Below are 18989 nucleotides of genomic sequence, written 5' to 3' on the forward strand. Positions count from 1 at the left end.
AGGGGACAGGAGTTGTGACTGGAGGAGGCATTTTAAAAGGGGAAGGAGTTTTGGATGTTGCGGGGGACTGTGTAGTGATGAGTCTGGTATTTTTGGAAGGAGGTGACTTGCATGGGGATTGGAGTGTCTGTTTTTTGGTGTCCAGTTTTTTCTTGAGATTTACTATTTCTATGTATTTTTCTCTGCCTGGGTCGTGTTGCAGCATAGCCTCTTCTCTCATCTGCTCGAGGGAAACACGTCCGGGGGTCTTTTTCCCAGGGGCGATCTGCCATGGTTCTCCTCTGAGGGTCTCGTCTTTGGTGTTGGTTGTTTCGCTGGTAGTTTGGTTGGGTACACTTTTTGATGTGCTGGCTCCCAGATGCTCACCTATTATTTTCTTTGTGTTAGGAGTGGGCTTTTTTGATGGGCAATCTGATGTGAGATGTCCGATCTCACCACAGTGCCAGCATGTAGGTCGCCTGCCGGCCACTATGATGGGCAACTTTTCTTCACCCACCTCAAGGAAGAAGGGGATGCTTACGAAATCTTCCTTGTTCAGCAGTATGTCGAATGACCAGACCCCGTGGAATTCGTCAACTTCAATGTGTACCATTTCCCCAAACTTCAGGAAAAAGGCACCGAGGTGTTCGCCATCTACGTGGTGTGGTACATGGAAGACCGATACTGTCGTGCGTCGCTTCCCTAGGTATTCCGTCCTCAGGATGAATTGCTGGGTAATTATTTCCTTTTGGGAAATAGTGAGGCACTCTTGTGATGAGTTAAAGAGTGCACTCCAGGTATTGTAACCTTTGCACTTTATGACGCGTAAAGGTCTAAGTCCTGCGGTTGCCAGTAGATTGATGATTATGTCCACGGTTGCTCTTATTACTTTCTTGGTCTTCCTGTCTACCACAAATAATGTTAGGCACCTTTTCCTTATTTCATCTAATTTCGGGATGTTGACAATTAGTCCTGAGTCAGTAACTTGATCAAGGCATTGTTTTGCTTTCTCAACGAATTCAGTGACGTTAATATCGACTTTTGGGGGTTTTGTCCACGGGTTCGTTGTTGCGGCTGCGATGTTCTCCATCTCCATTGTGACGACAATAGGCGTTTGGCACGCCGAAGCGGCCATAGCCGAACCGTTAAAAAGACGGTTAAAAAAAGTCCAAGAAAAAAAGAAACAACTGTTAAAAATAACAGTAAAGACAAAGGGGGGAAAAAAGAAAGCGTCGTGTAGAAAAAAACCGACGTTAATATAAATAAAAGGTATAAATCGCTGGTTGAATAACGCACAGGACAAGACTCAATCAAACTTCAGAATGGTATTTATTTTCAGAAAATTTACAGAAAAATTTGGCACAAGGCCGAAGATGGGGGAGGGGAAAGGACGGTCTTCTCTGACTAGTGCTAACTAATCTAACCTAACTAGTTCCTACTTTCACTCTACTTACACCATAATACCACATTCATACTATACATCCATCAGCGTATACATCCTTCATCAATCACCATAAGAACATCATACCATGATAACCTAATTAAAACCCATAAGAAAAGGGGGGGTTTGGGAAGATAAAAATTTTATATACAAGATACAAATGAGATATTTACAATATTAGTAACAAAAGACCCCCCCGTTGTTAAACTATGGCAGATGCACCGATTCACCAGTGGAAAGGGTGATGCGGGTCCGAACGCTTTATTTAAAACACCTCTTACGAAAACTTCGAAAGGGAACCCGCATCTCTGGCGAATCAAGCGATCTGTCACCTGATTTGGGAGGGGAGTGGGGTTAAAAAAAAAAAAAAAAAAAAAAACGCAGGGACAAACTCAAAAGGGGCCTAATGATCGCTATCACACACTAGCTAGGTTATGAACAAAGAAGCCTAAATAATGGTCCTACTCTTGCCTATATCGTGACCTACTCTGGACTAAAAACGAGTCAGGGCTGACGTTCGTTCCTGTCACCCAAAATTCTTTCCCTAAGGAACATCCAAGAACCAGTCAAGACTTGCTTCTCTCACCCGACACACACGCGCAACTGACACCCACCTTTCAACAAAGTCTGACGGAGAGAGTCTAACTCTCTCGGCCTTGATACGATCCTTTAAATAATGACGAAAGAGTCGTATAAGGTCGAGGGGAGCAAAGTCCTCAGATCCATAGACCACTTTCATACGTGTGTTCCAGATAACACCTCTCATCACAGCTAGCAAGGTCAAACACAAATCTTTTCTGAGCTTATCCGTTGTCGGAGCCCAATTGCTACAGACATTAATAGGAACCAAGGTTAATGAGGATGTGTTTAGTATGCGAACCATGAGACCTGTAACAAACTCAATCAGCGGCGCCACGATGCGACAATAAACGAAGGCGTGACATAAAGTCTCGTCCTCATCGCCGCACCGTTTACAAATAGGCGAATCCACCAAGCCAGCTGAGTGGAGTCTCTTACCGACCCATAGAGCATCTCGAATTACCAGCCAGGTCAGGGAAGCCTCGTCGTTAGTGAGGCATCCTGACCCAGGCGCCCAAGGCCAGATTGAGCGGAGCTGCTCCTTCGTCAAAGGGAGCCTCCCACCAATGACATCCGTTACGGATCCCCTCACTAAAACCCGATATAATGCCTTTCGGGACAACAGCAGAGTGTTAGAGAGGCTTTCCTTCACTCTTAAGAGGGACTTCAGTGCGCGCCGGCACTCGCGATAGAAGGGACATTCACCTCGGGGCAACCTGTGTGCCTCCCCCTCGGAGTAGTGCACCCCTCTCAAAGCCGGGAAGGCTTTCTTGGTGTCCTCCATCCAGAGGCCACCGTTTTCCCTATCTTGTGTGCACATTCGATCTCGGTAGTAGAGCCGTAGCGTGTATAGCCGAATCTCCACGTTTGGCATACCTAGACCGCCTTCAGAAGGATGTAGGTAGCAGACATCGCGACAGACCTTAGGGGCCCTTCCAAGCCATAAGAAGTTGAAAAGAGCCCTCTGCAAATATAGCAGTGTATCTGACGGGATTGGAAGCACTGATAGACGATAAATAGCGATTGGATAGATGTGAGTATTACACACCTCCGCTCGCCCCTTTAATGAAAGGTTTCTACTGATCCATCGTGAAGCTGCAGACCGTACCGCTTTCAGAACCTCCGACCAATTTTTCTCCAGCTGGAGGTCAGGACCAAACCAGACGCCGAGTATCTTGCAAGGCCCATCGCTCCAACTAAAGGGCCCCTGAAGGGGCATACCCCTCCAGGCACCAATGCGCAAACCCGAAGACTTGTCGCAGTTAATTTTGGCCCCTGTTACCGTTTCATACAATCTGATTTCTACACCGACGACACTAATCTCAGCACTGCTCATTACAAGCACAGTTACGTCGTCGGCATAGGCGGAGTACTTCGCCTGGGCATCCACACCTGGCAAAGTGATTCCGCGTAGGACCGGATTCACCCTTAGCCTGCGCAAAAATGGCTCGATCGCAAGCACATATAGCATGGGTGATAACGGGCACCCTTGACGAATGGAACGTGACAAACTGAAGGGTCTCGACCTCTTCCCATTTACTTCCACCATCACCGCGGGGTTAGCATAGAGAAGGTGAACCCAAGAGCGAAATTGCGGGCCAAAACCGGCCGCCGATAAAACAGCCCCCAAGTACCGATGGTCAACCCTATCGAAGGCTTTGGACTGATCTAAATTGATCAGCGCGGCCTCAGTGTCGACTTTTTCTATCATCAGGCGTATCGAGTGCAAGTTATCCTGGATTGTCCTGCCCTTCACGGCACACGTTTGCTCGGGGCTAATAAGATGCGCCAGGACAAGCTGCAGACGATTTGCGAGAATCTTGGCCAAAATCTTTAACTCAGCGTTAAGCATCGTTAAGGGCCTGAAATTACCTAACCCATCCCCACCATCTTTGCTTTTACGGACAAGTTTTATCACACCCATGGTAAAGTACTTGGGGATTGAACCGTTCCTAAACCATGAGTTAAACAAAACCGTCAGTAGAGGGACAAAGATGTGCGACAACCTCAAATACACTTCGTAGGGAAGACCATCGATCCCCGGTGACTTATTAAGGCCGACCCGCTTTAAGGCTTCAATGACTTCATCCTCCGTTATGCCACCTTCGCACCTAGCCGCTTCGGTCGTCGAAAGACGAGAAAAGTCAGCCAAATAGGTGTCGAATTGTTCTAATGACAGACCGGGTTCCATGGAAAAAAGCTCCTGGAAATGGGATCTAAACGCCTCCAGCACACCCTGGTTTGTGGTCACGGTACGCCCGTCCGGCAATGTGACACGAGCGATGTGCCTATTAGCCGCTTGCCTAAGCTCCTCTGCACGCAGTTCAGCGGCCATGTTTGTTGCTTCCTGGGGCATTCTTTTTAACCTAGCCCTAATCGCTAAGGCTTGGTGCTCCTTTTCAGCAAGGGAGGCAAGCCGAGCCCTAATTATATTAACGCTAGCACTATCCCCCTCCTCCACCGCCCGATCTAGTCTAGACTCTAGTGTCACTTTAGCTGCCCTAGAATCTAGATTGAGTCTTTTGCTAAAGTCAGCAGCAAAGGACCTAATGTCTTCCTTAACTTTTACCCACCACTTATTCCCAATAATTGCCCCCGTCAATTCCCGCTGTAGGGTTAGTAATAGCCCGTCACGGAAGCCTTTCACATCGAACAACGACGTGTTGAGCTTCCAGTAACCGGCTAATCTAGGCTTAGGTCTATCTAAGTTTACCCGTACACGAACAAGTCTGTGATCCGAGTAAACTATGTTGTGGAAACTTGGACAATCCAATACTCCTACGTCGACTCGCCTAACTAAGAACCGGTCGATATAGCTCGAGAGCTGTATCGAATCGGAGCCGCCTCTACCTGTCCAAGTCCACACTAAGTCACGGGGCTTTTCATTTCGGAATTTGTCGGTAAGATCAAACTTATCCACAAATTCACGAAATAAAACAGCATCCCGATCTCTGTTAGTTCCCCTAGATGTTAACCCAAATCGATCTAACTCGGGATCCAGGACGGCGTTCCAGTCTCCCGCTAAGATAACCGTTCTGGAAACATCTATGAACTGCTCGATCCGCCGAAAAAAACCAGCCAGCTCAGAATGGCTATTGGGCGCATAAACCCCAATAAGACGTAATGCCCTACCCTTTATGGTAACATCCAAAACACATAGTCTTCCCTCCGGATCCAAGTAACACAGGTCACACGACGCATCTAGAGACCTTTTAACTAGCCAGGAAATCCCTCTCGAGCGAGAATTATAGTGCGCTGAGTAAGCCTCAAAGGTCCTAGACAGTGCACTCAAATGGTCACCAGGAATAAGGTGGGTTTCCTGCACACAACAGATATCCACTCCGAGGTGCTGCAGGTCCAAACTCAAGCGCCATTTGCGCGAGTCGGCCCTTAGCCCTCGGATATTTAAACTAGCAAGCTTGAGATCCATGGTGGTGCCTTAGGGTTGGGAACCAGGAACGAACATCGCGGTCGTGAGCATGCCGACGGCTCTCGTGAGGGAATAAGTACCCATCGCAGTATCGATGAGTCCGTCACGAGAGATACCGCCGACATGCAGGGGATAGGTTAGTTTTACTATCCTATACAGGGAGGGGTGCATTTTTACCGGGACCCTCCCAACGCAACATTTTTTTAGATTTTTAATATCTGTGTCTTTAAATATGGCTAGGGGAGGGGAAATATTGAAAGCCTTATTTGCCTCCTCCAGCATTTGCCATAGGTCTTTTGCCTCTTCTTTTTTTCTGATTACGGTTAGTATGCGTCTAGCTTTAGGGAAATTGGTGGGGATGTCTATTAGCTTCCCCCCTACCTCCCTGAAATCAATTAGTTTGCTGAGGTCTGCACCTTTAAAGTTCTTGTTATTATTTATGGCAGCTGAGTTTAAGATGCAAATATCTTTTCCAGGGAGGTAGAGGGTCTTTTTTTTGTGTTCAGGTGAGGGGGTAGTGTCCATGTCAGTATATGTGTTAGTAGGGTTAGTAGGGGTTTTTACTGGAGATACAGGAGGAGTATTATGAGGGGACTTAGAGGTGGCTGGTACAGGAGAGGGGGATTTATGTTTTTTAAGAGGACTTAGTGGAATTAGTTTAGGCATTTTGGAGGGGACAGGAGTTGTGACTGGAGGAGGCATTTTAAAAGGGGAAGGAGTTTTGGATGTTGCGGGGGACTGTGTAGTGATGAGTCTGGTATTTTTGGAAGGAGGTGACTTGCATGGGGATTGGAGTGTCTGTTTTTTGGTGTCCAGTTTTTTCTTGAGATTTACTATTTCTATGTATTTTTCTCTGCCTGGGTCGTGTTGCAGCATAGCCTCTTCTCTCATCTGCTCGAGGGAAACACGTCCGGGGGTCTTTTTCCCAGGGGCGATCTGCCATGGTTCTCCTCTGAGGGTCTCGTCTTTGGTGTTGGTTGTTTCGCTGGTAGTTTGGTTGGGTACACTTTTTGATGTGCTGGCTCCCAGATGCTCACCTATTATTTTCTTTGTGTTAGGAGTGGGCTTTTTTGATGGGCAATCTGATGTGAGATGTCCGATCTCACCACAGTGCCAGCATGTAGGTCGCCTGCCGGCCACTATGATGGGCAACTTTTCTTCACCCACCTCAAGGAAGAAGGGGATGCTTACGAAATCTTCCTTGTTCAGCAGTATGTCGAATGACCAGACCCCGTGGAATTCGTCAACTTCAATGTGTACCATTTCCCCAAACTTCAGGAAAAAGGCACCGAGGTGTTCGCCATCTACGTGGTGTGGTACATGGAAGACCGATACTGTCGTGCGTCGCTTCCCTAGGTATTCCGTCCTCAGGATGAATTGCTGGGTAATTATTTCCTTTTGGGAAATAGTGAGGCACTCTTGTGATGAGTTAAAGAGTGCACTCCAGGTATTGTAACCTTTGCACTTTATGACGTGTAAAGGTCTAAGTCCTGCGGTTGCCAGTAGATTGATGATTATGTCCACGGTTGCTCTTATTACTTTCTTGGTCTTCCTGTCTACCACAAATAATGTTAGGCACCTTTTCCTTATTTCATCTAATTTCGGGATGTTGACAATTAGTCCTGAGTCAGTAACTTGATCAAGGCATTGTTTTGCTTTCTCAACGAATTCAGTGACGTTAATATCGACTTTTGGGGGTTTTGTCCACGGGTTCGTTGTTGCAGCTGCGACGTTCTCCATCTCCATTGTGACGACAATAGGCGTTTGGCACGCCGAAGCGGCCATAGCCGAACCGTTAAAAAGACGGTTAAAAAAAGTCCAAGAAAAAAAGAAACAACTGTTAAAAATAACAGTAAAGACAAAGGGGGGAAAAAAGAAAGCGTCGTGTAGAAAAAAACCGACGTTAATAAAAATAAAAGGTATAAATCGCTGGTTGAATAACGCACAGGACAAGACTCAATCAAACTTCAGAATGCGCTCCTTCCCCAAATCACTCCTCTTTTATTTCCAATCAGGAGCATCTCATTTGCATACCTCGTGGTCACCCTGTAGGCATATAAAGAAACAGGGCAGCCATTTTTGTTTCTTTCTTCTTCATTATGAACACGAGGTAAGCCACACAAAAACGCGGTCGGTCGTTCTTGTTTCTTTTTTCTTCATTTACACCACAATAATTGTCATTTTTATTGCCCTTTTTGATTGACAACAGGATAGAAAATTCCGAAACATATCTCAAGCATGGTAGCGAAATTTATAATACTTAAAAAAAAAAAAAGTTTTGAAAAAAAAAACACCCTCACCTTTCATAAAAACATAAATTATTGTGAAGAAATACACACAAACTCACATTTTCATAAAAACAAATAAATTATTATAAAAAAAACACCCACAAATTCACTTTTCATCAACCAAAAATCAAGTTTAAAAAAAACTTGAAACTTTATTCTCATAAAAAAACAAAAAATTTAAAAAAGTAAAAAAAAAAAATAATTTTCATTCTATTTTTTTCTTTGAAAAACAAAATAAATATTCCTGATTTACAAATGCGGTAGATTCATGTCATTTTTACTTTCTATGGTTTTGATATTCCCGTGTTTTTATTGGTTACAAAATGGGTGACCAATTTACCAGAACGTTGTAAGTAAAAAGTGTGCACCCTTTCAAATGTGGAAATAATGATATTTTTCAAATTTTTTTTTTCATAATCTGGTTAATTAGTGTCTAATCAATAATAATCCACTGAAGAAATTTAAAAAATACCTATTAGCATACAAATTATGCACGGGGTGATGGTCGTACAACTGCCTTATTATCAAATAGCTCAACCAATTCATCGCCAAAGCAACAAGGGTTTCTATTGCATAATTTTAATGTTTTTTATTGTTTCAATATAAGCCTATGACTATGCATAAGGATGTTTGCCAATAAATTGTTTCTTTTTAATACAGGGTGCCTCTAAAGTGTGGGCACATAGATTAAATAAATACCAAGTGATTCCTTGTGTCACATCTTTATTGTGTTTCCTCACTGCAACAAGGCCAAAAAGTGAGCGAAACCAACCCCCACCCTTACTGGAGATTGTAGTACTCTTATAACCGATCAGAGAAGCTACAAGAATGGTATCCAATAATACTATGTTTCCAGACTTGTATAATATTGCCATTTGGAACTTCCGGTTCAGGCGATGTAGGACGTTAATAATATTAATTTGATTGGATTAATAGTTGAATATATTGTGAATATATTTTTTTTCATTTGCAGGAACAAATGTGCTGTGGGGTCGTTATGCAGTTACATATGAAGCAAAAGATGAATCTGGCAATGTGGCTCTTTGTAATTTCAAAGTTTATGCAAAAGGTAAGGACATTTCGCCTTATTAAAATTCAATTTCATGAAAGCCAAAAAATTAAAAGAAAAATGAGTGTTACGTCTCTGGGAGGGAACATGGAGTGAAAGATGATGTCTGCTTTTTTGCATCAATATGCATATTTACAGCACCTCAGACCTTTTGGAGGATTTATAAAAAATTTTTGTCGCATTTCTTGACCGTGTCAGCTCGTACAGAACTAAAAGCTCATAACAATGCAAGGCTCATTTTCTGGACAATTGGGACTTTATTGGTTTCATGATCAAATGGCGCGCCCCTGTTCTTTACCTATGCTTAGAAGGAGGGTCGGAATTTCTCTATTGATTTATCTTCCAAAAAATCGCCATGTGCATTTCTATTTATATTAGGGTATGTGTGTGAGGCTTTAATTCCCGTTAACTGCTCGCACCCAAAATACAATTACTGACTTGCTTCGCAATGCAAGTACATGCTCTGTCAAAGTTCTGGGTTTGATCTCTGTCAGTGGTAACCTTTGCACTCCTTGGCACAAGCAAGTTGTGTTTAACCCAGCGCTATTCATGTCATAAACTTCATAACACCAGCAAAGAAAAAAAAGGGCAATTTGTAATTTCTGGGTTTATGCAAAAAGTGGGGAAATTTCACTTTATTCAAATTCAGTTCTTCATTCAACAGCAAAGAGCCAAAAATTAAAATAAAATTCTTTTATAAAAATAAAGGAATTTTCTGCAGAATTATAACTAAGGCAATCAACTAGCGTCTATGCAATGTTCACGATTTCTGCTCGTGCAAACACTCTAGATTACATAATTTACTCGCCTGAATTTGGCATTTAATAGTTCTTCCCTTCATTCCCATCGCAATTGTTTGGTGGCCCTGGGGTAGAGGCTCGGCAAATAGAGCAAAAAGGTGGCTTTATGGCAGCATTTGAATCTTATGACCGACAGGAATTGTTACCCTACACTGATGATTGCTTTAATTATTGGACTCGGTATCAGGATTAGAAAATGTTCCAATGCTAAAAACGATTCTTTCAATTGTGCGTTTTATTTGATTATTTACGTTTGAGAAAATATCTGCACATTTAACGTGTGTTTTTACGGTAATTAGCAAAAATAGCAACTTTACACTTAAATATTTAGACATTTATAAAGAATTGGAATCGGCAATTGTATCAGAATCGGGAATTTAGTACAAAATCGATAATTGTATCAGAATCGGGGACAAATATTGGAATCGTCCCATCACTAATATATATATATATATATATATATATATATATATATATATATATACATATGTATCAGGTTGGCAAGAAAGTCGCTGCGGTTTTTAACTTTTAAATTCAGATGAATATATCTCGACTCAAACGAAATTTATTGATCGAAATAATCACCATCAGAATCAAGGCACTGTTGTCAGCACAAAACAAGGAAAATGTCTGCTGCCAACGAAAGCCAGGGAGAAGAAGGAAAAATTGCTGATTTCGCCTTTTATGTATGTTGCGTAGCAGGGGACTCATATTTAAAGATGACAGGAGTTCATATAATGATGGTGATGGCACTTCTTATGGGAAGACATATATATTTCATCATGACGACTGTGACAATTCTTGGAGGTGTTGCGTCAATATAGACTGGGTGATATATGAAGCAAGTTCTTCACACAGAGGAAGGGAGATACATATTAACCTCACAATATTTCCCTGGTTACTCTACCTTTGGAAAATAGCAACACACTTTATATATATATATATATATATATATATATATATATATATATATATATATATATATATATATATATATATATATATTTAAAACGGATGTAAAGAACGTATAACATGGATTTTACCAAGCAAGCTGGATCTAAAAGAACATTCATATCCTTTTTCTGCAAATCCTCCTGCTACAGGACTTCTGATAAATTTATTATTTTGACTTTGACTTTCCATGTTTCACTGACTTTAGCAAATAGGGTGCATACCTTTATAAATACTTGCTAATATTTTCTCTCCTCTGATGAGATGGTAGACATCGAAACCCTATAGGTTAAGGAGATTAATTTTCTAAAGCATTCTTTGTCTTGCTTAGAATAATAAAAATTCCTTGATATGAAACTCAACCACTTCATTTCAATCCAATGAGAGTTTTTTGAAATTCATTGAATTACAATTTAGTTTATATATATATATATATATATATATATATATATATATATATATATATATATATATATGGCGATTAAGCTACACTGAATATTCCGCATTTCATCCATTCTAGGACTCTTCAGGCATATTTTATAAATTACTAACTAGCTCTACCTATGTATTGAGCACTTTTGAAGTAAATACTTAAAGTTTACGCATAAATTCATACTCTCGTATATTAATTTTATGTGAGTAAATGAAGTAATTATATATATATATATATATATATATATATATATATATATATATATATAATTTAATAATTAATAATAATTATAATATATATAATTTAATTTATTTGCTCTATCTTGCATATCGAGCAATTCTTGTTTAGATGGGATAACTTATAGAATATTACTGCCAGTAATAATTTGTAAACCTACAATCTCACGTTTCCATAACAACTGATTGTTAGATAAAAACTATTCTGAAGTACACACACATATATATATATATATTTATATATATATATATATATATATATATATATATATATATATATATATATATATATGTATGTATATGTATGTAAAGGCAAGAGGGAAAGGGAAAGGATATAATAAAATGGATTAACGTATATATATATATATATATATATATATATATATATATATATATATATATATATATATATATATATATGTACGTAACTTGATGTCTACCACAATAAAAAGCATTGTTTTCCGAAACGATCGTACAGATAATTGATTTTGTTGTTGTTCCTTCTTATGAAACGGATTTTTAATTTAATTATAATTTGATTTTCAAATTTTAAATTATCAATCACATTACTTGATATTGAATTAACTCTAGGATATTTACCTATTGGGCTTATTATATATCTAAATTACAACGAGCACTTTCTCTTTCCTGTATTTTAATTAAACTAGTAATTTCACTGTTACATTGAAATACACCAGCTCTTTAGACTATTGTTCTAATCTCCTTTATATATATATATATATATATATATATATATATATATATATGTGTGTGTACGTTAATCCATTTTATTATATCCTTACTGATGAAAATGAATAGGATTTAGTTACAATCGTATTCATTTTCATCAGTAATTTTAATTTCTTCCCCATATTTATTTTTTATAAAAGATTAAAAAAAAAATGCCATCGTTTGTCCTTTATGAGGATAGCGATAGACGTATAAGGTCCCAAATAATTATTTTTTCTGTCATATATAGAAAAATATATGTATATTCATATATAAACATATATACATATATGTGTATATATATATATATATGTGTGTGTGTGTGCGTGTGTGAGTACATGTATATATGCATACGTAAAAATACACATACACACACATATATATATTGAACTAAATACATATTTACATACATAATCTATGTGTATAGAAAAGTGAGCTTTGTTGTATCTCTCTGCTGCAAGCAAATTCGATTTGAGTATTAACCAGTTAACATTAAAATAAATGGCGGACACATAATACAAAAGTTCGTTATAAGATAATAAAGCACATTTACCTTTTTGGTTGTGATCAATGACGACACGAGACAAATAGTTACAATCTAGACCAACTAAAGGAGAACATTACCAACGCTATCAGGAGAATCACCAGAGAAGATCTACAGGCAGTATCTGTAAACGCTATTAACTGTGCTCTGAAATATATAGATGTCTACGAGGAGCACTTCCAGCATCTTTTGTGAAACTACAGGTAATTTAACAAAAATGAATGTTTCCCCTATTTACTACATTTTCTGAGCTACGTTTAAGTGCCCCCCCATATCGCTCTCTCTCTCTCTCTCTCTCTCTCATATATGTATATATATATATATATATATATATATATATATATATATATATATATGTATGAATTAGTATTCCTGTCTGTTTGTTTGTTCACAATTTCATTAAGATATACAAAAGGTCCATTACTTTAATGTTTCATTCCTTTCTATATATAGCATAATTCTTGCAAAATATACGATTAAGATGTGACGTCATTTGCATATTACATTAAGGAAAATCGATTTTTATTAAGAAGTGATTGTTTTATTCATCTGATCGGCCGGTCGATGACGTCAGGAATTCAGCTTGTATGTATATGGTCTAATGTGTCTACCCTTCGCCTCTAAGGGGCTCCCACCTCCAACTGATTCTCTTAATTCTTGGCTGATCAACTCTCTGACTGACTGACTGACTGACTGACTCTGAACCCATAAAATCCTATATTAAGAAATGTTCTTTGTTTATGACGTAAGAAGTGTGTTTTCAAACGGGACTAATTTTCACATGACTTTACACACTTTTGACGAAAAAAAAAGAATCCTCAATTCTAATCTAACCTATTTTTAAACAATATATTTTTAATTGGCATCGTCCATTATTCCACTGACATATTTAATATTCAGATTTTTAAAAGAATTAACAATAGACTTGATTTCTAGCATTCCATTTCTTAACCTTGCTTACAAGGTTCGATTCTAGGTTTATCCTAATCTCATTTTCACTTATCTAGTATTCTTTTTATTTACATGGGAAGGAGACAACCCTTTCCATATAATATGTACTCAGTCACGTGATTGAGAGCTGGCTTGTGATTGGACAAGCCAGGGAGAAAATGGATTTCAAATCTCGAGCCACGAGAATTAACTCCTGCTACTATGTTTGTTGCAAGTTCGTCTGCTACAGATTTATATATTGGGTAGAATCGCAATTGAATCCTCGGAATGATTTTTGGTGAAATGGATTTAGTTTCCTTTCAAATGCAAATAATCATTGATTACCCAATTCATAGCGAAATGTAAATTTCAATATTTGTATATTAATACTGTAGTATCTTAAACGTACGTGTGTCACAGTTTCCAGATTATATATCATTTGATCGGGGGATCCTATTTATTAAAAAGGAAGATAGAAGATAACATACTACAAACATTAAATTAGTGTATCTATATACTAATTTAATGTCCATAGTATGTTATCACCTGCTATCCACCTTTTTAATAAATAAGATCTCCTGATCATCGAAAACGCAATGTAAAAAAAAAAAAAAATTAAATGAAACTAAAATATACCTTCTTGATCGTTTGACTAGGACCCAAGAGTAGTATCTGTTCTGTTCAAAAATGGTATAATGATATTGTAGGGTTTCTGTTCGCATCAGGCGTCCATACAATGGTAATATATCACAGACTCCTATAAGAATAGAAATAAACCGTAATAACCAGATATATTCTGACACTACATTAACCAGATTACTTAGATAAATACGTTTACAGTTTTAACAGAAGGGAAATGGTGGGATCCTTCTATCGATCCAGTAGATATCTCACTGCTGATGCAATTCTCTATCTATATAAGAGCTAGGTACGTCCAAGGTTTCCATATCTGGGCAGGAGCTACTAGAAATATACTTTGTAGCCTCATAGGAGATGTCCTTTTCTCTTCCCTGCAACTTCTATCTCACAGAAGAGATGTTGCGGGTTTGTCTCTGCTTTATCGTTATTTTCATGGAAAGTGCTCGACTGAGCTTCAATCTATGGTCTCCCCCATGCCAAACTTTCACAAGAAACACTCGTCTAGCTGAAAACACTATCAATAATTCCCCCACTCTTTATCTGTGCCTAAACCTAAACATAGATTCCATGAACAAAGTTTCTTTCTTAGAACTGCACACCTGTGGAACTCTCTTCCGTTTTTCTGCTTTCCAGCTGACTATAATCTGGTTGTCTTCAAGTCCAACATAAACAAGTTCTTAATGAACCGTTCCACTTAAGTTAACAAATTTACTAAATTTCCATTACTAACGATTAATATATTGTCCATTTGACTACTGTTCACTCTTAACCCTTATCCTCAAGTGGTCTCTAGGCCTTGATAAGTGATGATGCTTATGTAAAAAAAAAAAATATTGCAGGGTCTCCATTCATACTGAATGTTCACAGAATGCCCAGCAGCAATGTATTAGATTTGAAAGATGCCGCTGTGGAATTTCCATAGGTCCCTATAGTTTTAATTAATATTATGAATCGCTATCAAAGGTTAAATGCTGCTGGGACTTAATGGGGTGATATATCAATACAGATTAAACAGATCAAAGATTGAAGCCAAAGACCGTTAATTGATTTTTGTTTTTCTTTTTAAAATCCGATCTCTTATATTAATAAAATTATTCTAACGAATTTTTAATCATTGCACAAACTTTTAATTGAAGAGTAAAAAATGTGGATATCCTGAGATTTTATGGATTAATACATCCGTAAAGAGTTAGTAGATCGAAGATAAAGGCTAAAGGCCATTAAATGATTGATTTTTTTTTTCTTAAAAACTAGATTTCTAATCTCTGTGTTAATTAAAAAAAAAAAATTATTATTACGCATTTTTAGTCATTACTACGGCTATGATAACAGCTTTTCATTGTTTTGACTCTTGAGTATATATCCGACACAGTTAATCAACCGAAAACCACAGAACTTAATATTAAAGTATATAAGATGTCAACGGATAAACACACGAGAGTCCAAACAATGAAAAGAATATGCTGTTGTCCTAGCGCTAGTCGCTACACAAAATTTCAATTCAATGGTAAAAAATGTGGATATCCTGAGACTTAATGAGTTAATTTCAAATGTTTTACTATCTTTTCTTGTAAAATATGATCAACATATTCCTTGCTAATTTATCTTTATTTTTTTTCCAGAAAAGAACTGTACGAAACCTGACGACCCTTATGAGGGAACTGCCGTTTGTACTGATGAGCAGTTTCCTTATTATTCTTGTAAAATAACTTGCAACCAGGGTAAAGCCCTCACTAAGCCCGCACCATTGCTCTTTACATGTGGACCTACTGGATGGTGGCATCCGAATGAATATTATTTACCAATGAGATTTCCTACATGTGGAGGTTAGTATATATATATATATATATATATATATATATATATATATATATATATATATATATATATATATATATATTGCAAAATTTTGTTGAAAATTCAAAGACTCACGTTTTCTTTTTTTTAACCTTTGTTTATTTCTTGGATTTTTCCATTACAGCTGTTTCATTGATGTGTTGGCAATTTTACGATTTATGTTTCCATAAAAATATCCTGTCCCCATCAACTTCTTCAGATGTTTATCCATTATATTCTTACAACAAAAGGTATATTTTTAACATATATATATATATATATATATATATATATATATATATATATATATATATATATATATGCATATATATATATATTTTTTTTTATGTTAAGATATGCATTTGCGTGTTCCAAAAGCAATCAATAATAAAAACCAAGTTTACCAAATAAATGTAAAGGGACATCATAAGTAGATTTACATATTGTTCATTATGTTTGCTGTTTCTATGTGTATATGTGTATGACCAAGCATGCATGAAGTAAAATGTTCCTTGCACATATTGTTCATTAAAGTATACGTTGAATGTTCATTGTGTATGCGAGAGTTCCTTAAGGGATATATGTGTATTCATCCTTACCTTCAAGAGGATAACACGTCTGTCGAGGCATGTGGAAAAAAATTGTGTGTATTAATGTGGACAGTCAGACGAGAAAGAGAAAGAGATAGGTAACTAACGGAACAAGAAGTAGAACGCCACCTGTCGGCAATATTGCAATTCACAAAAAGGGCAGATAACTGGTGCGTAATTGAGTAATGCTTGTGTACGTGTGTGCAACCTACGTAATAGCAAATCAGTTTGAAAAGCATCTGTCCATATATATATGTACATGGTTTTCTTTTTATTCTCATCCACTTCAAACAAAGCATACTGCCACTTGGATGTAAGAGATTACTAATTTGGGACCAGGTCCACAGCACACTATAGGGAGTTCAAGCACGAGATATCTGTTCACATTACATTTAAATGTCTTCATGTTAGTACAGTAAGGGAAGCAGGATATCATGAGGGAATTCCAAAGTCTAGCAGTTCGTCGGAAGAAACAATTAAAATAGCTGTTTGACATCTAGGGACCTTGATGCTTATGTATTTTTGGTACCGTACTATTTAAAAATTATTTTTTTTTTTTGGCTGCGGGTGAATTCAAGTTCCCCAATATCTTTTTTTTTTAAAGAAATTGTTAGGTGGGAGCAAAGAAATAGTTACAAAACACCCTCCCCAGGAATATGGAAGAGAGGAATGCTTCTCCATTGTTAGCAGTGGGGTGTGGTACTGTGGATGGTGTTTCTTGCAGATGGTCTAAAAAATTTGAGGGTTTTTCTTTTATCTTGATTTATACTGTTAAGTGAATTCGTATGACAAAAAAAATTAGGGAATATTATTGAAAGTATAAACTAGGAAACAAAAGGATTAATAAAAAAAGATGGGAAAAGAGAAAATTGCTATGAAAGGGAAAAAAACTGTTGAAAAGAAACGAACTAGGAAAAGGAAAAATGATAATTTAAAAAAAAAATTTTTTATTACATTTTCACCCCAAACAAGGCACATTGCCACTTTGGTGTAGGGGGCTACTATCAGGGTCAGCAACTACTGGGGTACTATGTAGGGATTTGGGCAGCAAGGTGTCGGTTCACATTACACTTTAACTTCTGCATGTCAGTACAGTTAGGGAAGCAGGAACCTGGAATGGAATTCCAGAGTCTAGCGGTTCTGGGTAAGAAACTAATGGAGTAGAAAGATATTTTACATCTAGGGATCTCTACTGTGTGGGGGTGGGATTTAGCTGCCTGTCGGGTTTGTCGAGGGTGTCTGCGTCGTGGGGGCACAAGTGTCTGCAGTTCGTCAGAGCATTCACCACTAAAATACTTGTAGAACAAGCAGAGGGATGCAACGTTTCGTCGATGGGACAGAGGCTGAAGCTTAGATGCCAGTCCAGGGCCTATCAGATTGGTGACTCTCTTTTGAACCTTGTCTAGGAGCGAGAGACTAGTAGCAGATGCACCAGCCCAGATGTGACAACAATACTCCATACATGGGCGAATGGTGGCCTTATAGAGATACAGGATACTTTCAGGTGTCAGTAGTTTTCTAGCACGGTAGAGAGAGCCTACCTTTTTCGCAGCGGCCCTGGCAATGTTTTCAATATAATTGCTCCAGCTCATGTTTCCTGTGAACGTTAGGCCAAGCAGTTTGAAAGATGTACTCTCAGACAGGGAGTCACTGGCCATTGCTATTGGTGGCAGAGAAGGTTTCTTGTAGTTATTGAAGGAAACCAGTTTAGTCTTAGCAGCATTGAATGTGACCATCCATTTATGTCCCCATTCCACTACAGATTGGAGGTCATCCTCTAGTGTTTTTGCCATTTCTTTAGATATGTGTTCATTTGTTTTCCTGTGATGCCTGTTATAGTGTAGTGTCATCAGCATATATACCCATCTCAGAGGCAGTTTTGTCTGGGAGGTCATTAATAAATATCAGGAACAATAGAGGTCCAAGAATAGACCCCTGAGGCACTCCCACATTTATATCACACTGTTTAGATGTTCGACCGTCGAGGACAACCTGGATTTTTCTCTTATCTAAGAAGGATTTAATTATGCTAAGTATTCTACCAGTGATACCGTATGATTTAATTTTCCTGAGGAGACCCTTGTGCCATACCCTGTCAAAAGCCTTAGATATATCTAGAGCTACCGCTCTGCCCTCCCCCGCTTTGTCCAGTGAATGGTATATACGTTCAGAGATTACAGTGAGGATGTCAGCTGTGGAACGGGCTTGCCTAAATCCATATTGTTTGTCAGTCAGAAGTTTAGCATCTGTAAGATGCTGGACTAGAGCATGGTTAATTATGGTCTCAAATATTTTGGCGAAAAGTGGGAGGAGGCTAATGAGGCAATAATTTGATGGGTCAGTTCTTTCGCCAGAATTCTTGAATGTTGGTACCACAGAAGCAGTTTTCCAATAGCCCGGAAAGCAAGATTCATTAAGGAATTTGTTGTAGAGTTTGGAGAGAACTGGAGCTACTTCAACTGAGCACTTTTTTAATGGCACAGCTGGGATGAGATCAGGTCCACGTGCTTTTGAA

At 38.3% G+C, this 18989-nt stretch overlaps 1 protein-coding gene across 3 annotated transcripts in view; it reads left to right on the plus strand.

Moving 5' to 3' along the window:
• LOC145297770 (uncharacterized) overlaps nucleotides 1-18989 on the plus strand; it is a 576130-nt gene that overhangs the window by 419329 nt on the left and 137812 nt on the right. For all 3 annotated transcript variants that reach the window (XM_080144014.1, XM_080144016.1, XM_080144015.1), the window contains exons 49-50: nucleotides 8691-8786; nucleotides 15671-15874. In XM_080144014.1, coding sequence (XP_080000140.1) covers nucleotides 8691-8786; nucleotides 15671-15874 — 300 coding nt within the window. The remainder of the gene's footprint in view (nucleotides 1-8690; nucleotides 8787-15670; nucleotides 15875-18989) is intronic.

The sequence above is a fragment of the Euprymna scolopes genome, chromosome 18 (genome assembly GCF_053919585.1).
Source record: "Euprymna scolopes isolate OS-2025 chromosome 18, ASM5391958v1, whole genome shotgun sequence".
Lineage (NCBI taxonomy): Eukaryota > Metazoa > Mollusca > Cephalopoda > Sepiida > Sepiolidae > Euprymna > Euprymna scolopes.